General features: G+C 48.0%; 6 protein-coding genes across 6 annotated transcripts; 3 read left to right on the top strand and 3 right to left on the bottom strand.

Moving 5' to 3' along the window:
- Nucleotides 1-84: 84 nt before the first annotated feature.
- EV420DRAFT_1684796 (uncharacterized protein) lies at nt 85-1,398 on the bottom strand (the record flags this gene model as incomplete). The annotated part of the gene is made up of 2 exons (XM_060479269.1): nt 977-1,398; nt 85-906 (listed from the first exon to the last, which is right to left on the bottom strand). Exons 1-2 carry the CDS (start codon nt 1,178-1,180, stop codon nt 85-87), a joined length of 1,026 nt encoding a protein of 341 aa, XP_060338187.1. The 5' UTR covers nt 1,181-1,398.
- Nucleotides 1,399-2,009: 611 nt separating this feature from the next.
- On the bottom strand, nt 2,010-4,240 carry EV420DRAFT_434647 (WD40 repeat-like protein). Its single transcript, XM_060482101.1, has 10 exons — nt 3,832-4,240; nt 3,590-3,785; nt 3,387-3,539; nt 3,209-3,328; nt 3,058-3,157; nt 2,937-3,004; nt 2,701-2,888; nt 2,544-2,650; nt 2,335-2,493; nt 2,010-2,281 (listed from the first exon to the last, which is right to left on the bottom strand). Exons 1-10 carry the CDS (start codon nt 3,848-3,850, stop codon nt 2,078-2,080), a joined length of 1,314 nt encoding a protein of 437 aa, XP_060338186.1. The 5' UTR covers nt 3,851-4,240; the 3' UTR covers nt 2,010-2,077.
- Nucleotides 4,241-4,858: 618 nt separating this feature from the next.
- EV420DRAFT_434643 (uncharacterized protein) lies at nt 4,859-7,163 on the top strand. The gene is made up of 4 exons (XM_060482100.1): nt 4,859-5,277; nt 5,327-6,429; nt 6,483-6,773; nt 6,821-7,163. Exons 1-4 carry the CDS (start codon nt 4,944-4,946, stop codon nt 6,953-6,955), a joined length of 1,863 nt encoding a protein of 620 aa, XP_060338185.1. The 5' UTR covers nt 4,859-4,943; the 3' UTR covers nt 6,956-7,163.
- Nucleotides 7,164-7,218: 55 nt separating this feature from the next.
- EV420DRAFT_434640 (uncharacterized protein) lies at nt 7,219-8,134 on the top strand. Its single transcript, XM_060482099.1, has 2 exons — nt 7,219-7,388; nt 7,440-8,134. Exons 1-2 carry the CDS (start codon nt 7,375-7,377, stop codon nt 8,050-8,052), a joined length of 627 nt encoding a protein of 208 aa, XP_060338184.1. The 5' UTR covers nt 7,219-7,374; the 3' UTR covers nt 8,053-8,134.
- A 2,518-nt stretch (nt 8,135-10,652) lies between these two features.
- EV420DRAFT_1299101 (cyclin-domain-containing protein) lies at nt 10,653-12,396 on the top strand. Its single transcript, XM_060468364.1, has 2 exons — nt 10,653-11,580; nt 11,641-12,396. The coding sequence occupies exons 1-2, from the start codon at nt 10,768-10,770 to the stop codon at nt 12,199-12,201; spliced, it is 1,374 nt and encodes a 457-aa protein (XP_060338183.1). The 5' UTR covers nt 10,653-10,767; the 3' UTR covers nt 12,202-12,396.
- A 3,088-nt stretch (nt 12,397-15,484) lies between these two features.
- Nucleotides 15,485-18,242, bottom strand: EV420DRAFT_1684774 (activator of Hsp70 and Hsp90 chaperone; the record flags this gene model as incomplete). Its single annotated transcript, XM_060479268.1, has 10 exons — nt 15,485-16,117; nt 16,172-16,392; nt 16,458-16,866; nt 16,928-17,001; nt 17,052-17,452; nt 17,507-17,544; nt 17,598-17,722; nt 17,776-17,941; nt 18,000-18,179; nt 18,234-18,242. 10 exons carry the CDS (start codon nt 18,240-18,242, stop codon nt 15,974-15,976), a joined length of 1,767 nt encoding a protein of 588 aa, XP_060338182.1. The 3' UTR covers nt 15,485-15,973.
- Nucleotides 18,243-19,641: the final 1,399 nt, after the last annotated feature.

Here is a 19,641-nt window from a genome sequence, read left to right as displayed (position 1 = left end):
TGGCGTTGATGACTTGTCCGCAGTGGAGATTCTCGATATGGAGAAGAACCAGCAGATTCCGACCGCCGCATTTTGGGACCACCGCTAGAAGGGCCTGCGCGTCCTGTTCCTCGGATGGGAAATAAGGACACTGCTCCGGGGGTTTTCGTGCATCTGAACCAGTCTAGATAACCGGCCGTCTCGATCCTCATCCTCCTCTAAAAGGGCGGTCATGCTCATCATGATACTGGGCGTAACTTTTGCTGCGTGGGAAATGGAATGATTGCGAGGTGGTGATGAAGGAGTGGAGCGCTGTGAGCGAGACATGTTGACATTATTGGGCTTCGTTCGAGGTAATGGAGTCTTGGTTGACCTGGTTGATTTCCCTTCGGGCATGACCAACCAACGCACGTCCTTTGCCCAGTCTTCATCCGTGTAAGTATAAGAGCGTTTCGTATGGGGGCTTTTAGAGCGCACCATCCTGCGCGGAGGCTCGTGTCCGGAATCAGAGGTGAATGGTGTCGTAAGACGTGTGGATTCAGACATCGGATTTGATTCGGCAGAAAAAAGGGAGTGTCCGTCAAGTGACGTCGCCACAGTAGACGACAGGGATGTCGTTGATCGCGATGCTGGCGTTCTCGTTGACGGAACAGCAATCGCAATTTCGGTTTTCGCCGGTCGGCTAGCCTTGGCGTTTGCAGGAAGCGGCAGGATAGCAACAACTGATGAAGCCATAGAAGCACTAGGTGAAGAGTTGGGAGTGTAGAAGATGTCGTGCTCGTCGTCGTCGTCTTCGTCGCTGGTCGTATCGTTGAGCACGACGACTGATGGCTGCTGCTGCGGGGTAACACTCGATAAAGGTGATGCGTCAAGATTCGTGATGTTATCATTATTAGATTTATGTGTAACTTCTGTTCTCGTCACATTCTAGTTGAATGGGATGAAGTCATAGTAATGATAAGGTGGGAGAATAGAATATGCGGCCTTTTTTGCTTACCATTGATTGCGAGTGGCCAGCACTGCGTTTCCTTTTCCGCTTCTCTTCATCATGAGGTTCCCTGCTGTACCTGTCTTGGCCTCCACCGCCTTCGGCAAGACGAAGCAGCTGAGCTTTGCTCGAGTAGTAGTGCTTGTCCTGGGGAAATGAGTATGTTTGCGAAGGTCGGCCAAGAAGGGTCTGAACAAGGGTCGGCTTCGTCATTGTCAACGACGACGGCGGTCGACGTCGTGTCAGACAGTGACGGTAAGAGGTGAGGAAACGAGAAACGATGACATCATCAAGATTCTGTCATCGATCACAAGCGGACCGGAGAACCGGAGTAACTTTGGAGTAACTTCAACCTGGGTTTTGCTCTACGTTCTTCAGGCGGCTCAGAGTCTTTATTCTCACAAAAAGCGGTACGGTGGTGGGAAAAACCCCCTCTTATTTGGCTACATTTCAACTGAAGGCTTGGAAGCGCGTGGCAATTCAAATTCTTTCCCACAAGGCAAAACGTGCAATTCAAGAAGCTTTACTGCGCTTATTTGCACCTTTACGCCTTTCATAAAGACATCAACATCCAGCGCATTGGCTCGGGGAATCAAGAAGCTTTGAAAATCCGCTATAAGAAGACTCTTAAGGTGGTATCACCTTAGTTACTTGAAAACTTCACTCTGATGCGCCAGGTCGGCCGAGGACATCACTAGGGTCGCATACAGAATCATGTCGTGGGCGGAATGCGCGTTGATGGTATAAGGCTGGAGGTATATCGGCGAGCAAGAGTAATTTATGGAATTTATACCGCCGAAATTGGGATTTTCAGCAGTGCATTTCTTCGCGTTCAGGTCCCCGATCAAGCAGGGGCCGCTGAGAAGAGATTTTGCGTCGCTAACCGGGTATGTGGTAGAAAAACAGTCTCGACCAGCATCTTCCGTGCTTCGCCTGCAGAAACTAGGAACAACAAGGAAACCAAACTCATATAGAACCATGCACTCACCGGGAATTTATGCCGTCACAATCACAATCAGAATGCCATCAAGCATGTGTTCACCAAAAGTACATACAACATACATTCACGGGGTGGGGATATTGAACAGAAATCACGGTCTGAACAATGCACTAAGCGTCATCATTCTCCATGATAATCTTCATCTTCCAGGGGCTATTGTCATCCGGCTCCAGATCCGCCCAGGTCAAATCTTCATCATCTCCTGGTACTGATTGTCTTGAGCTGAACTGAGCAGGATCATCAGGAACGGTGTCAAGGTCAACCTCCTCTTCTTCTGCTTTCATCTTACGCCTCTGAATCTCTGCCTCATCTTCCTACGGGCAGATTCACAATGGAGCCGAGTGCATAAACAGTGTTGTTTGCTCACAATGTCAAATTCATTCTCCTTCTCTTCATATTCGACGTTCTCGTCCACCTCCTCGAACCCTCCCGCAAACGCGCCCCATCGCTCCGGACTAGGACTATGCCATATCAAGATGTTTCCATGTCTTGTAGTAGATGCCATGCACGACTTGAAAGGATGCCACTTCAGAGCAAGTTGAATTACGCAACCGGAAAACTCAACGACACGCTCACATGTAGATGAGTAAGCGGTTCCCGCCCACCGTCCAAGGCGCTTGCAAACTGGCCATCATTGGATATATCCCAGATATAGATTTTATGGGTGGCGGTATCAGCGGCGCCTGTTTCAAATGTTGGTACCTTTCTGACTCAATAAAGGGCATACGCCTACCCCCTGCAAGCCATTCGCCATTTGGACTGAACGCCATGGAGTGCCATGCGGTCTTGTTGATAGGATCATTGAAACGGTGCGTAGGCTCCAACTCTTGCTCAAGGCACGCCCCTCCATCTTTGCTCGACGGGTATGTCGGTACATTGAATTGTCGCAAGGTGCGATCCGAGGAGTTTGTCACTAGACGTCTGCACCAATTGGAACTCAGATTGTCAAAAATTCGCGCAGAACACTACCTTCCCGTTCGTGAGAATTCAAGTCCCTTGATGACGCCTGCTCCAGATATTTTATGTCGCGCAATCATCTACGGGGGCTCAGGTTCATCAGGTGAGCGCCCGTCAAACGTAAAGTACACACTGCTTTTGTTCTAGTATTGAACACCAAAATGGTTCCCGCCGACGTTCCCGCAAAGATATACCTCCCTGAAGGATCGAATCGAGCAACTGTCATATCAGACCTACTTACAGTCAGCCAGCCGGGAAGACCTAAATGATAAACCAGTACTCACTGCCGTGAATCCTCCTCTCCCTCTTCTTGAACTTCGACCAACTCGACCCGCGATCGGTGTTCTTTACGAAGATCCACTAGATATACATCACCCGTATCCATAAGCGCCACGATGATTTTACTGCGACCTTCAACGTTATAATTTTCTCCTGATATTTGTGAACGAACGCTTCAGATACCTGTTTCTGGGATGAAAAGACGCTGATAACACGGGTGAATCGAATCGGATAGTCTTGTACCGCTGAGGGGGGTCCCAGTCTGCGGCGAGGTCCCAAATAATCACGTTCCAATCCTTTGACGATGAAAGCAAGAAGCGAGAATTCCTTGACCAACTGTGTAAATGTCAAGTGAGGAAGTGAGCATCCAAGTTGCAAACACACACTCTAGATTGGTGACCGCCTTGACGTGTCCATCCAACGTCCGTATCTGAGCCCTTGTCTCAAGGTCCCAAATGGATACTGACCCGTCGTACTTGCCAGCTCCAATATATCTTCCCGAGGGGTCGAAGCGTGCGAAGGAAGCGATGGCATAAAACGATGTTTGTACCGCCGTAGGATGAGTGAGGGTATTGAATGGATCTAAACAATAAATAATATACAATTTGCAAAAGAAGAAGGCACTCACTAATAAGTGTTTCGTTCATGGAGAACCGAAGGAAATGGCAGTAGGAGACAGAAAAGGCGCGTCACGATCACGAATGCTTGGCGGCCGGCAATTTTGAGTCTGACCGGTACTACGTGGCCCCACCTGGGCCAGATTTAAGCAATTTCCTATACATGTCAAGCAGAAATCACAACACAGCTGGCCGTGGGCGTAGCAGCGTAGCTATAGAAACTTTTGCAAAACCTTCCAAGACGATGTATTGAGGCCTCGCTGTCCATTGGGCCACATTTAGCCACTAGACTATCTCCCTCCATGACGTGTCAGATGTTCAATCCTCAGTCCCTCCACCTCTTTTCTTGGTCAACATCAAGCATCTCTGAATAATATGTTAGGCCTAAGAAGTGGTTTCCAATGATGTCAATCTAAGTAGACACATAAATATTAATCTCTTCAGATGTATTTTTTTGGGTTTGCTGGCAGTTGTAGCTACCAATAATCATCATAAGTATTAGCTTTTATAAAAAGAGATTTTGGAATACAACATCACTTGAACAGTGCCTTACTCCAGACACTTCAATACCAAGAGTATTACAAAGTTTCAAGCAAATTAGATTCTGAGCACAGATCTGACAGACATAGCATATGACACTCATTCTCTGCTAAATCGCAATTACAAGATGATTCATATGCATCCCTATAAACATTAACAGTGAATATGTGTCTGGATTTCTACACAATAAGCAATATTCAGCATCTTTGATGGCCACAAGGTGATCATGTCCGCCATTTCGGTCTGATTTGATGCCTACATTCATATTTGGCATGGTAAACAAGCTCAAATATCATCCTTCCATTGCTCAACCACCTTCATTTGTCATACAACTTTTACTGATACCTCTCATTGCACTTAGAAGGCCTTTCTTTCATCTTTTACAAGTAAGTTATCCTGTTCCAGCTCTCTGACAAGATGAGCATCACCTTCAAATTGCATCCTGTCGTCATCGCTGTCATATTTTTTTGATTTTTTCTTCTTGAGAGGCAACTTTGCATTTTGGGTGGCTGCACTTCCTTGACCTTCATTGGTTTATAGTGAACAGAATATATCCGATTCTCTATAGCTGATTGGTCTACTTATGGATCTGCTGCATCCTGACCATAACTATTGGCAACGATATAGATTTTTGGTTGATTTTCGCCATTCGATCCAAAGAATTATTCTTCACAGAGATGATTCTGGCCTCTTGCTTCATCTCTACGATGACATGGAAATCTCCAATGGCTCTTGTATTATGCCCTTTTGCAGATGTCTACTTAACAGTCACAAACTACTGTTTGATAGATATGCTGATCAAATATTTTTTGTGATTTATAGAGGTCTTGATATGCAGATGGAAACTTCACCCAAAAATTTCACCTTTGTGATGTCACCATTGGTGAACATTGGATTAACAACATATTCGCACACAGGTATGCACATTCTGCTTCATTAAATTTCCATATTTAGTAAAAACACTAGATCAAGCATGCACACCAAATGGGGTCCAAACCGAAATCGCTGATGCTAAGAAGTCAGAAGGGGAAGCCGTGAAAAATACTACCAATGCGTTGGACTTGCCATCATGGAGCACACTTCATGTTGCATCATCAGAACCCTCTGATAATGGTTTACACTTACCCGATGAAAATGGTGATGAACTTGATGCAGATGGGAGCATCGACAGCGAGCTCTTCAGGGAACAGAAGGGGCTCCAGGTTCACGAAACGACAGACACCATGAATTCAGGACGTAATTCATCGAGCGGGCTTTTCACGGAGCCCGAATTCAGTGTCGCACCGTCAACACCCCCGAAGCAAGTTGCTTCCGTTTCGCGCGTTCCAAGATCACCATCGAAATTTATCGGCGTCATCATTCCGAGATCAGCGCATTCCACACCAAATAGACACGGGTCACTATGCACACCCTCAATAACGACGGCGAAGTTGGTTCCTAAATCTGTTCGTGACGGCGCATCAGGTCCTGCCATAGCACAACATGATATCAACATACCAATTCCGTTGCAATCTGGAACCAAAACTCCTGGCTCTGGCATCGATGTGCCACCTCACACTCTCACAACAATCGCTCCTGGTCCCGTGGTCGCTCGCGAAGAACCTGCCGTTCATCATGGCGAATCTCTTGTTGGCGCACTGACAGCCGCATTTTCCCAGAACGCCAAGATGAATAATGCATTGGCAACCACAGCAAAGGATACTCCGGTTTTAAATGACAGACCCCCCAAGATCACCCCAGCGACACCACCTCAGGAGAGACCAGTCAGATATCGCACAAAGATCCAAAAACATGTTCACTTTGATCCAGATGATATCGAGGAATGGCTAGAAACCGACTACGCCAGTATCCAGGACCATAGCAGCATCCCGAGTAGCAAAGAGCTTCTCGAAGTCACTTTAGAAGCCTTGCGCCAAGTTCGGACTAGTCACGACGCACCAGAACGGACACAAAAACGGTGGGAGAATGACCCCAAGTCATTGACAGAAAACTATCTCTCGAGAGTTGGCGACTGGTTCGGCGAGGAAGCACTGAAGAACGTGAAGCTTATGGGTCGTAAGCCTCCGAAGGTAAGTTTCTCGGTGATTCTAGCACGGTGTGTAACCAAACCCTGTACGCTTAGGCGTCCACAAAATCAGCACGGTCGAGGGAGATGTCAGTGGAAGTAGACACCCCTACCAATGAAGTCGTGGAGGAAAACGTAGGAACATACCTGGGAAAGCGGAAGCGCCCCGACGACGCCACGGACAAACAAGCACCAGTCGAAGTATCTGCTTTGCAAGACAGCCTAGATGCGGATACAGACACGCTGCAAACCGAACGTATCGAAAGCATGGAGAAAACAGGGTTCAGCGAGTCCTCTGTTTCTCTGATTCAGAAATTGGTCAAGGGTAAACGAGCCATGGAGCCAAAGGTTGGCCATCTTTTATATTCTTCGTCGCGTAACTGACGTCAAAGCAGGAACTTCGAGAGCTTCACATATTTCTTTCCGATATTAAACGAATGGGTGAGAACGTTAACTGGAGTGGGGTAAGCATTCTGTTGATCGTGACCGACTGCCACTGGAACATTACATGCAGAGCCTTGGCTGGGTAATGTGGGACAGCTTGAAGAGGCTTAGCTCCATGGAAGATGCACCAAAAAGATTAAGAGCTACGGCACTCGAAATTTTTCAGTACTGGCAAGCACGACTGGGTCTGTGAGTTGGTGGTGGTCAACATCAACATTGGTATTTTGATCGCGCGGTAGCCGGGCCGGCGAAGACATTTTCGTGAACATGGTCCCTTTTTTGGTTCTTCACTGTATCCTTGGTTCTTCACTGTATTCTTGTTGCTTCAAGTTCGCCAAGTGCTTTGATTTTTGCTATCGTTGTCACACATACAGTACATTTCTTTCTTGTTTAATTGCATACCACCTACATACTCATAGCAGGCCCCAGAATTCAACATGAATGTTTAAAGAAGCTTTACACAACCTCAAATCGACTTAGCGAGTCAAAACCAGTCTACATATACATGATTTCATATCTGTAAGGCTCACTATTCTGTCTTCGAGGTTTTACTACTCATGAAGCTTCAAGGGCGCCTAATCACACAAAAGCCGAAGCGCTCACTTTCCCGAGCAAAGCTCCCCCGAGTTTTCCCTATGGCAGTATCAAATCCGTGCGACGTTCCCGGTTCGCACCTGGTGAATATCACAACGGCACTGTCTGTGACACCGTGTTTTGTGGCGGCACAGAGCGCCGATGTTTCTTACTGGGACCACATACCGGTTTTCTAGCCTGTAACCTTTTAGTAGTAACCCTCTTCCTGCGGCCGACCCAAAAGATAGGCTATAAATTTTCAGTTGATATTCTCGACGCCCTGGACAAAGGTGCAAAGTTTCACCTAAGGGATATCTCTGGAGGACTTGGAAATCAGAACCTCGGGCACCCGAAGCGGGCAATGGTAGGGGGCAGGGCAGGGCAGAGGCACGGTACGAGTTCCATAGAGAGGAGCTTTAACGCCTGCCTATTTGACTCGTTCCCTCAGAATTTCTGCCCAGTGCAGGTACGAAGGCATGGAACGCGTCGTCTGAAACCGCCATGGCTCTCCAGCCATGTGGGCTGCGCGTTTGGCCTGCCAATTAGTGTTGGCTCTTCGTTTCGGGTCTCCCATATTCTTCATCTCCACCGTCATCAGCACTTCTTTTGAGTGGATCAGGTAGGCGAGAAGGTATCCTACCTTGAGCTCATCGCGGTTCTTTTCCGGGAACTTTCTCTGCATTTCAATTGCTGGGGAGAGGTGGCTTTTTACAAGCCAGGTGATCCGCTCGAAATCTATGTAATATTTGGCAGTATATAAGGCTCTCGGAATACTAGCAAATGGAACGACGCCATAGCTGATTTAATTTTCAACGCCTCCGACTCGGAAACTTGAAGTCCTTCATAACAGACGTGACGCTCATTGCATTCCCATCTTCAATATCTTTCACCCTGATACCTTCTCGAATCCCACTCCCGCTTTCTTAGCTCCCTCGATTTCAACTCTCCTGCCAGGTCATGCGCTGTTAGTCGCAACTTGCCATTCACTCACGCGTTCTCCGAAAATGCCCACCTCTCGAAGCCTTCTCTACGACGACGGATGACTTGGACAGTTACCACCACAGACCGTATCTTCACGAGGCCCTAAGGCACTTGTACCTTCCTAATTGCTCGAGCTCACTTTTTCGCGACCTCACACTGCTAGGATTGGGGAGCATTCGGATCAAAGTGCACTTTCGCGCTATATGGGCCGTGGTTCATCGCATCACTCGCATTATCACCTCTGAGATCTCGGCATAGAGGGACCGATTGTTTATAACGACCTAATCAGCGTACTGAAAATCACGGAGGCATCAATGCGTTTCTGGAGTGGCGCCGACTTCATCGTATCAAGTTTGGCTAAAATCCTACAGGAACTCATATACATCTCAGTAACGCCGAGGAAGAGATGCTGAAGTCGGCGAACTGGGAATAGAATGTAAAGATGCAAGGTTCGCTCACGATGATATTGTGACGCTGAAAGATGCCAAGACGGCCGGCCTGGATGTTGAAGGGCAAAACGACCATCTGGTCCGACCCGAGGCCCTTGCACTTGCACATCAGAGGAGGAGGACCCGAGAGTACCTTGGTAGACGGACACTGATTCAATTTGATCAATCACTGTGTATCTATTGTATCTCTTATGTTACCAGCATATAGTCGCTATCTTGCACAGGTTGTATGTAGTAGATTGTAGTGTGTCAAAATTGAAAGTCAATAGCATCTCTAAATAGTCATATCGCTGAATAAGTGATGGCCGGTCATCTTGCTGGACGAGTTAAAATCATGATGTCCGTAATGATATCAACCATCAAGCAAATTCTACAGCCATACAAACGAAATAAATGCATCTAACACGAACGTGAGCAGATGAGATTTTCCTCCGCCAAGGCTTCCACATCAGTACTGGTCGTGAGAACAACTCCGCTGATTCCCCTTTCAGGGCTACCTTCTCCCTCGAACCTCCTAGGCGTGTCGTGGTCATGACGAGAGCGAGAAGCAGAAGAAAGGGAAACTAGAACACAAGAGACTCTTATCCCCATCCTAGACGAAGCAAAGAGTCAGATAAGCACACGATAAGCAGGCCAAGCAACCGTTATCGACGTCAGAACCGCTTTAGAGATATCTGCGAACACATGTGCCGTCTTCTTCCATCACAATGAACCGATCGTTTACAGCTTCCCGACCGCTCGACGGATCACCATTCCGTACGCCATACCTCCAGGTAGCGATCGCAGGATTAACAAGAAATACTACTTCGATCAACGTTACGTTGTCTGAGAAATGAAGTACAGAGTTAAGCGCTCGGCACAGAGAAGGAGGGGTCGGCAGACGAATGATTCTTTCTGCAAGCGAGACGTCTGTAACCCCACCCGCCGGAAGTCCCAGTCTGAGTGCTTTGTCCGATTTGTAGGCCATGGGTAATTGTATGTTGAAAGGACTTTGTGGGCCCGCATGTACCCACCCTGTCCCGACCCCACTGTCAAGTCATTGTAATTTAAACACTGCAGGCCAGCATAACGGCATACGAAGGAACGTGGTGGCGGCAAAATGCGAGTCGAGACAAACGTGCGGGATATAGCTGAAACGCGGGAAAAATCGGTAGGACTGAAATGCAAGTAACGTCATTGTTAACGCGAACTGTCGCCCGCTGTGAGTTTCGTATACAGTACTGTCTTACAAAGTGGGAGCAGTTATACACGATTCCCAGTTCTCAGTTTCCGGGAAAAGGTCCGAAGGTGTCATCAGAAGAATCCACAAGTGGGGAATAACCAATCGATAGCCGTGCGTGGTGATTAAACAAAGAACAGAAGGAAAGCGGTACGACGGATCAGCAGAACGATGGAGACTGCCATATACAGAGCTGTACGCTGTTCTCATCACCAAGATGTTGGGTAGCAAGTATAGCTGCAACGTTGGCAATATTACTGGTTGATAATAATTGTACTGGTTTGCGAAGAAAGGAACCGACGGAGTAGTACGATCGTCTAAGCAGAAATTAAAAGGAGCCCAGACCCCCGTGCACGTTCAGCCATTTGCTTTCCAGTGGAAATGCCTCAATTTTACCACGTTTGGAGTTGAAACGTGGTGAAAGAGGACAAAAAGAAGAATCGAATGGTTGAGAGAGCGAAAAAGACAAACAATGGATAAAAGAGAAATTGTGATTGAATAGCAAAAATGGGAATAATGTGACTGATGTGACCGTGACAGACGATATATCGTTAAGCTTGATCGTTGTTTACTACCGTTCACTACGCGATTTTCTTCTTTTTTTTCTGAATTTGTTGCAGATTTATATATCTGCATTTACCCGGCTATTTCAGACGACACCCAACGAGAAAGGACCATGCTCGCCTTGGTCCACCCTTTCAATCCATCGTCCGACGTGGCGCACCGAACCCCCTCCTCGTCGTCCCGCTCCCGCCCCTCGACTCACCGAAAATCGTCGTCTTCAAACCACTCGTCCTCGTCGTCGACTTCAACGTCTTCTTCGACGTCAGCATCGACGTCCAAACACTTGCCACCGTCGACCTCGACCTCCACACGCCATGTACCACCACCACCACCGCTGCGTCGGCAAGCCTCACGACACCCTTCGCCGCCGCGTGCAGCACGACTTCCCTCGCCCCAGCCACCGGCACCGCCGCCCCAGCCGTCGCCACAGGCCCAGCCATCGTCGTTCGACATCCATTCCTATCCCTCCCCTGAGTTGCTCAGACTTCTCGCTTCGTTGCTCACACAGATTGCTGCTACAAACGATAACCTCGACCATGCCTCATCGTCTTCAGACCCTTTTCTTGGACAGTCACCATCGCCAACAGCAGCCGTAGACCATCTGCCGATATGGAACACGCTGACTTCTGCTTCACGGGCAGCACTCTCAACTCCTTCGTCGACTCTCACCTTCCATGCACGAAATATCCCTACCATTACCCTTGAAGCATACCTTTTGCGCATTCTCAAATACTGTCCAACGACCAACGAAGTCTTTCTATCTCTCCTGGTCTATTTTGATCGCATGTCCAAACTGAGCGCAGATGCCACCGGCCGCTCTTTCGTCATTGATTCATACAACATACACAGGCTAGTTATCGCAGGTGTAACTGTAGCCAGCAAATTCTTCAGTGATGTATTCTACACCAACTCCCGGTATGCCAAGGTGAGTCAGGACCCTGCACTTTTTTCATAATACCTTAATCGCTTACAAACTGCTTGGCAGGTTGGAGGTCTGCCACTGGCTGAGCTCAACCAACTCGAGCTCCAATTCCTTCTGCTAAATGACTTTCGATTGGTCATCCCCGGCGATGAAATGCAACGTTACGCCGAGCAACTAATCATCTTTTCCTCCGATTCTTCTCCGCCGTCATCCTCTTCATCCGCCTCAACCGCCGCTGTTCCGACACATGCCATGGGTGCCATAGATGCTTTTGGCGCCCGTGTTCACGATCACCCACAAGCAGCTGCATCATATCACCGACACGGGCCACCCGAATCGGAGGAAGAACCCGAGACGGAGACAGAGACGGAGACGGAGACAGAAACTGATGGAGGCTGGACGACTGATGACGAACCTACAATACGACCAGCGCATTCGTCCGCAGGGTCGGAAGATTCGCGGAGCATTTGTAGTGCGCAAGAAGATGATGCAGGAGACATCGAGATGGACACAACGGTTGGTGAGAAGACGCCTGAACACATTGCCAAGGGTGAGGACGGTGAGCGGACACCGGACCGGCATTTTAGAAAAGTGCCTGCAGATGAGATAATGGCGAGCCCGTAGAAAACTTCCGCCTTTCACCTTTGTCGTTTGTCGTTCTTGTAAGTTTCTTATAGAATTCGTACTGTGCCATCAAATAATGGAAGTATACCCACATGCGCATGAAAATTCGAGCTGACACTTTTAGTGGTATAATATTGTACTTATGATGCTAAATAGCTATAGGGTATCGCTTCTAAATGTAAACTTTTCGGTATGACTCATAGATTACGATTCGACTTCGGATAGTGGCGGCCGCTACATTGATATTGATATCAATGTTTTGGTCGGACATGATACTAACCCGGATTTGGGTATCTGAGTGAACCATGTTCGTGTCGACATGCCTACAGAAGCTTCTCGTTATGCTTTTATGTTGTAAGAAACTCGGGCATACCACATGGAGACTCAGCGAAGAAGAAAGGTAGCGAATGATTGATATGTAGTGAAACACTTACAGACTTCCAAGTTTGTGAACCCGAGGACCTCGTAGTTTCCCAGTCCCTTGCTGCTACGCTTGAATTCAGAAGGAAGTGTAGTCAAGGAGCCGATATGATTGACATGAAAGAATCCTACGCGAACATAATCATGCCGTAGACGTTCGCCTGAAAGCGTATACATCGGGACCGGTTTGCTTGACTGCTTGCAACGGGATCTGAATCCGTTATCAGCTCCAAATCCCTGTCCCGTTTATACTGTTTCAATCACCTTCTTGAGACTCCCCGTCAACACAGAGTCTGGATTATAGTGACGAGGATTACCCAAATCTAGATAGAGCTTTTCAGCAGTAGCACAAGCCGGTGTTGTTATTCTTCAGAGGATCCTGCTAACCTCGAAAAATGTATCTCGAATCTGTAGCGCCAGGAGCGCGCATTGCGTCCAAAGTCTCTTGAGTGCCGTGGCGAGCAATAGCTATGCTCAAGCCCCAGTCTGACGGGGTAGACCTTCGATTTGCCGAACGGCCATATCCAAGAGGCAACACTCTATTAAATCACATAGGGAGGAGAGTCTTCTTGTCTGCAGCTTGCAATCGGACCCGCGTCAATGTGAGTTTACATATCGAAAAATTTGAATCCGTCATAAGGAACCAAGCACTTCAAAGACCCGTGAAAAATAGCGTCTTGGCTGGTGCAGTCCGTATAAACACACCCACGACAATGTCGCCATCGCATAGCTGAAGGACATCGAGATGACATCCTGCCCTCACATCCGACGAAGCCGAGAGAAAGGAAGCTAGAAGGTTACTAGATACGAGCTTACTGATTCCCGTTTTAGTTATACGACCACTGATTGGGCCCACTGGTAGCGGTCCCAGAGAGTAAGATAACGGTAGAAAGAGTCGAAGTAGCCACGTTTAAGATGGACAGGCTTTCTCGTAGGGGGGGAGGGACAGCCGTATAACTTGCCATGAGTGACAGATGGGACTAGAAACCCATGGTATCTCCCGTATCTTCGTGATACTGTATTCCGCCGTATAGCTCCCCGCCTATAGGAAGATCTCCAACAGGATTTCGGTCGGAAGACGTCGGATAGGGGACTATAACGAGTTTTCCAGGCACGCAGGATCTGCTCAGAGCAAACGACAGTTCAAGAAGACGTTTTGAGCAAATCTAGACTTCCGAGCAGAGCGTCGATGCTAACATTGCGGAGCTCCTCGAGTGTAGCCCTTGGAAGTGGATTGTTGCTGAAGAAGATAGCTTCCAATCTCAGCATCTAATAGGTCACACAACGGTGTTGTCCCGTATCTATAGCATACGGCGTCCTGCAACATCCATAACGGGTCCAGTGATCAGTCATTATGACATCGGAGACTCGGGAGACGCTGTGACAAACGCGGAGATGGAAGCGGATTTTTTTTACTGCAAGTTATTGGGAAAGAGTACGAATCTCTAAGAGATCCTGAACCGTTATCGGATGCAAGTACTTGAGTTTAGTTGTTCAAGTTGGTACATATATGGTTACTGGAAGGTCCCAAAACTGCCAAAAGCTGACGGTTTGCCTAAGAGAGGACTTCCCTGACATGTTCGTCGGGCTGAAATCGATGAAGTGGGAAGCGAGGAAGCCACAAGAACAAGAACACACTTTTGAGGTATCGGTGCGTTAGTCCTAGTACGCCTAGGAAAATCTCCAAAGTGTTTATAATCGCAGCGTCAATGAAATAGAGATAGAACGCGTATGGAAAAGCAAAGTCATACAGCGCTGAGAATACTCCAGATTTTCATTATAGAATCACGTCTTTTAATGCGAGACCAAAACGGATTTTAGGGTGGGGCTACGTCGATGAAATTCAGAGTCGAGATAGACACATTAGAGAAGTGACTGATGAGTGGAAATAATGAAAGCCGCTGGACGATGCTAAGTTACGATCGAGCTGAGAGTGGTCGAAAGTCAAACTTGATCGGAACGTGCCGAACAAGATCGCTCTCCGGAAGTAGGTGACAACTCGGACTTCTGGATGCTAGTTACAACAATCTTGATGTCCACCACGAAGCCTCAGGCAATCTCCTTTATCCTCCAGGAAGGATACCTCCGAGTCCGGCTTACGGGAATACTCGACATGCCGTCTTTCTGAATAGCGAAACGGAGATTCGCCTCCACATCTTGTTCATTATTACGACTCGTGTATGGTTCTAGTGAGTTTGCGTGTCCACAATTTATTTTCTATGTCTTCTGTATCGGTGTGAACGTGTTTCCGCTTTTCAAAGTCAGGCTTCTGTATGATCCTCCAAGCCGCTTGACACACCAGAAGGTCTCCACCATCTCCTGGCATCTTCCGAGTGGGTGCCTGGATGTATATATTCATCCTTCTCAAGGTCATGTTTCAATGACCCGTAGGACGACCTTTCGTGGGGGTAATGACCTTCAAGTTACTCTGTCTTTTGTGTTCTTTCGGCCTTCCAACTAACGGCAGTGTGAAATCGTACTTTGGCAAAGTCAAGGAACCAAAGGGTCTAGATTCAAGCCGACGTCGTCAAAACCAGTGAGATCGGATTTTGTCAGCGTCCGATGACATTGTGATCCTGATGCCAGCAAAATCAATGTTCAGAAAGGATCGTCAACTCGGGTGCAGAGTCGACAATATTGTAGTGCCTAGGTCGCATGCGAATGTTCCTATTTTCAGTCGACTTGGAGAACCGACAGCGCCGCCGATATGATGATTTCGAAACGTGTAGGACGGGACATTCAATTACCACGCTCCTGGAACGAGCTCGTAAGTTGATAGAGGGACCTGTTTTCTGATGTCCGACCGCTCAAGTGACGCCCTTACCTCCACATATCATCGGGACGAGGCTGCCTCAGAGGTTTGAATGAACCGGCGGTGTTTTCACGGTGCGGCCGTCATGACCTCTGGGACTCCTCGTCATTATGGTCTTTAGTTACCACATTCGATGCCGGTAACTGTGATCTTGGCGGTTCCTAGTTCCTTACAGTCAACTCCGTGATATCAGGTCTCGCCGAGTTCGACTGCGTGGCTTGGAAGTTCTGGTAAAGGGAGGCTTCCATCATCCATGAATGGGGACAAGACTCTACGCAACAAGATTTCAGTCTTCGGATCGGGGCAGGATGAAAAGACGATACTGTTGCTCGAGGGCTATCGTTTGGGTGTCAGTATTGTAAGCTCGTAGCCTAACTTTTGCAGGGTTTATAGTGCTGACGCCTATACGGCGCTCGTCAAGTCAGATTGCGAAATTGGCTATGGGTTCTTAGATGAAGCATACAGGGACTAAAAGCGTTAGACACCAATGTCAAATGATACTATTCAACTAGCATTTTTATAACCAAAGTCCCAAGTTCTCTACCTCGTCCTAATGATACCCGCGTTAATCAGTTTCTGAATCTTGCCCCTCACAACAGGGTTCTTCATGTGATCCTGCAATGCTTGCGGGTCACTCTGCGCCTGCTGTAGAATTTGCTGCATGATAGGGTCGTTCATAATGCCCTGTGTAACAGATCATATGAGCATCCGACGGAGTAACAGTTACAAAGAACTTACAGCAACCTCCGGATCTCTCATCGCTCGTTCTAGTGTCTCCTCCTGGGTCTCGTTACCCCGTTGGTTCCAGATGGCTTGCTGGATCTTCATCTCTTGCTGTGAGATCTCTCCCGAATGTTTACGCTCGGTATCGTGATCCGTAGCTTCCTGGACGGCTTCCAGAGCCTTGGTATAGTCACGCATGGAGAACAAGATGTTGGACTTTCGGATGTAGGCCTTGACTATACCATCATCGAACGAGTTAGCCGAACGCCCATCGACGTAAAACAACAGAGAAAGCACACACCGAAAGAAGGGTCGATCTTAATTGCTTCATTAGCATCTTTCAGGGCGTCTGGAAGGGCAACTAGTTTTGTATACGCGGCAGCCCGATTATTGTATCCTCGTGCATCGCTGGGATCTCTCTTGATACTCTCGGTGTACGACTTCACCGCGCCTGCAAAGTCACCGGATTTGAATTGATTATTGCCCTCTTCTCTCGCAATGTGACTCTTCTCGGGGTCGATGTAAGCCTGACGATCCATTTCAGCCTTTGCCCGCTCAGCTTCGCGGAGCTTGTTCAATATATCCGGGGTACGGTGCTCCGTTAAAGACTTTTCATAGAACTTGATCGCGGAAGGAAGGTCGCCTTTCTTTGAGTAAGCCGTTCCTGTACGACCGTATGCCTTCGCGATGAGCTTGTAGTCTGCACGGAGCTAGATGCGTGACAACATGGGTTAGGGTTTGCACGGCAGGAGAAAAGGTAAGTCCGCTTACCGAACGACCTTCTTCCACTGCCTTCTCACAGGTTTCAATGGCTTTGTCATAGTCCCCTTGTTCGAAGTACACAGCTATTGAAAGGTATTAGTTGCATATAGATCGCTTCCTATGAGATACTCACCTGCCAAATTGGTGAGGAAAGTAATATCCTTTGGCCACAAATCCCATGCTTTCTGGAATTGTTGCGAGGCTTCATCAAAGTTTCTCTTCTTGTACGCCTCACCTCCAACCCTCTTTGCTTCCTCAGCTTCTTTCTTCGCCTTAGCTTCCTCGGCAACCTCCTCGTCCATCTCCACATCCTCAGAAGTGGGCGGAGGAGGCGCCGACGTCGAAGCAGAAGGCTGGGATGAAGAAGCTGCTGGCTGTGGAGGCGGCGGAGATGATTTCGGAACTGATGGATCGACTTTGGAGTAACCCTCAGGCAATTCATCGGATCCTTCAGGCCGGTTGAAGGCTTGCATGTCGATACCCATTAAAGCCCCCAATACATCGATCATTCGAGGATCGCCACCCGAAAGTAAACTAAAAATATCAACATCAATCTACGACAATATAGTCGAAGGTCTCAATTCATACCTGTTAGCTAAAGCGGGGTTCTTCTGAATCATTTGAAGCTACAGAACCAGTTTTCAGAAAATAGTCCACGACGAATAGAATTAAACCACACCGTCTGAGCAAAATTGGGGTCCGCGAGATGCTTCGCCGTCCTGGGATTCGCCGCCAATTTAGCAAAAAGATTAGGATCTGCAAACATTTTCCCGAGACCTAGGGCATCCTCAGATGCGTCCGCCGCTAACATTCCATCGTCATCAAAAGAACAGCAAATACAGGGAAAACATGCGTACACTTGGCATCCTGAACTTCCTTCAAACCCTTGCGTAATGCAGGACTATCTTCAAGCTTCAAACCGGCCTCGTACGCAGCGATAGCGTCATCGAATCTCCTTGCTCCGTGCAGAGCAGCACCCTTCCTGGCATACCCTTTTGACCACGAGGGGTTAACGGCAATGCACTGGATGCTTAACTGTTAGTAATAGTCGGACAATAATCACACCTAACAGCGTCCGCACCTGTTCTGCATCAGCCAGAGCCTCAGCCCACTGCTTTTTCCCAGCTTTGGCCGCACTACGATTAGAATAAAGAACGTGATTCTTGGGATCGATGGCTATCGCCTGTGAAAAAAGATTGATTGCTTTATCGTATTCCTTTGCGGAAAAGGCTTTATTTCCCTGGTCCTTGAGAGTATTTGCCTGTTGGGAAGTTAATAGAGGATGATCCGGAGAAGCGAGAAACGTACTACGCACGTCAGCCATAGTGGAGGTATTGGAAGAAAAGAGAAACTGGCTGACTTGTATAGACGGCGCTGGGAGTTCCTTCTAGAATTTACGATCACGTTCTCGGTCACGTTGCCGGCCCGGGCGCGTCGACGACTCTAACTGTCCTTTGCCCTGGAACCGCTGCCGATACGCTTGAACAATGAGGTAGATTATACTCATGGTTGAAAATCTCACCTGCGCGCTTACCGGAACCTCTCCAACATTTAGGTATTCAGAGTTAACTAGTAACTACTTATATCAATATTCCTCTAACGGCAAACTTTTGGAACTATTGGACTCATGGTTATGTGACCTTCATCTTATGTGGCGTCTGCTTCGTGTCGGTGTTCTTGCGGTATATGGGTGCCGGCTCCAATCTACTCAGGCAACTTGTATTTGGGTTTCCGTTAGTGCTGATCTCCTCGGGGTTTCAGGACGTCCGTATGTCTTGAGCCAAGTACCCAGAAGCTCCGCGAAAGAGTCTAAGTTGTCTTCTGTGGCGCTCCTTGTGATGATCCAAGGGACTACTTACGTCGCATGTGCTACCATGCATAGCCGTGAAGTCTCCTATGGTTATCAGTAACACTGGCATCAGACTCTCGAAGTTTCCGTCGTACTGTAAGGGCGTCTATGGATATACATCTCCCGCCTTTTTCGGCGCTCCATCGATATTAGGTCCTGCATCTTCAGTGATCTTGCGGATTGCGCTGCCTTCCTTGTAGCGGTCTTTGCAAGGATTGGCCTCTTTCGCATCCTCAAAGTCTTGTATCAATTTCACTCGTATTCTCTTGTCTTGATCCCTGGGGCATGACTTGTAAAAAGTCTTTCTCTCTATTTCTTGGTATCAGGTGCGCTCTTCTAAAAGGGTATGTAATCATGTTACTACCTTCAATTAGACTCACAGCAGACGACGCCTGTGGCAGATGGACCCCAGCTGTAGCTTTTAAATAAACACACTTTGATATATCGGGGAGAATCAGTCCCCATGCATCTCTGCTCTAGGTGGGCAACAACTCGTCATATTGATATAGGGCATTTCCTCATTGAATGCGCGGATGGACTGCGGCTAGTTCGCTCATCCCGGCTACTTCTCGAACTCACTGAACAATAGCGGATAACGTACCGATTTCTGGAAACTATATCATTCTGCCGCTCATTTACAGGCTCCGACTTGACCGGGTTCAGTATAGTGCAGTCGGACGGAATAGAGGACACCCCTACGTATTGCTGGTTAAGCAGGAGGACGGATCAGAAACCGGAGCCTCTCCCCAGTAATATGGGCGAAAAAACCCAATCAGTCCCTTGAAGACTTGTTGTTCGGACTGTCCACCCAGTTGGTTCCGCCACTAGTGAGTCTTATCTGTCTAGGATATCTCGATACGACGTTCCCGCAGTT

The sequence above is a fragment of the Desarmillaria tabescens genome, assembly GCF_030435595.1.
Source record: "Desarmillaria tabescens strain CCBAS 213 chromosome Unknown EV420scaffold_2, whole genome shotgun sequence".
In the NCBI taxonomy this organism is placed as follows: Eukaryota; Fungi; Basidiomycota; class Agaricomycetes; order Agaricales; family Physalacriaceae; genus Desarmillaria; species Desarmillaria tabescens.
The sequence above is the reverse complement of the archived record's forward strand: the minus strand, read 5'-3'. Positions and strand labels throughout refer to the sequence as shown.

Excerpts from the sequence above, each read along its gene's own strand:
- EV420DRAFT_434647 (XM_060482101.1), bottom strand. Across the intron at positions 3,005-3,057 it reads TCAATACTAGAACAAAAGCA|ATGATTGCGCGACATAAAAT; the intron begins GTGTGTACTTTA and ends GAGCCCCCGTAG. Across the intron at positions 2,889-2,936 it reads GAATTCTCACGAACGGGAAG|ACGTCTAGTGACAAACTCCT; the intron begins GTAGTGTTCTGC and ends CAATTGGTGCAG.
- EV420DRAFT_434643 (XM_060482100.1), top strand. The coding sequence starts at position 4,944 with ATGGATCTGCTGCATCCTGACCATAACTATTGGCAACGATATAGATTT. Across the intron at positions 5,278-5,326 it reads AACAACATATTCGCACACAG|ATCAAGCATGCACACCAAAT; the intron begins GTATGCACATTC and ends TAAAAACACTAG. Across the intron at positions 6,430-6,482 it reads TGGGTCGTAAGCCTCCGAAG|GCGTCCACAAAATCAGCACG; the intron begins GTAAGTTTCTCG and ends CTGTACGCTTAG.
- EV420DRAFT_1299101 (XM_060468364.1), top strand. The coding sequence starts at position 10,768 with ATGCTCGCCTTGGTCCACCCTTTCAATCCATCGTCCGACGTGGCGCAC. Across the intron at positions 11,581-11,640 it reads CCAACTCCCGGTATGCCAAG|GTTGGAGGTCTGCCACTGGC; the intron begins GTGAGTCAGGAC and ends ACTGCTTGGCAG.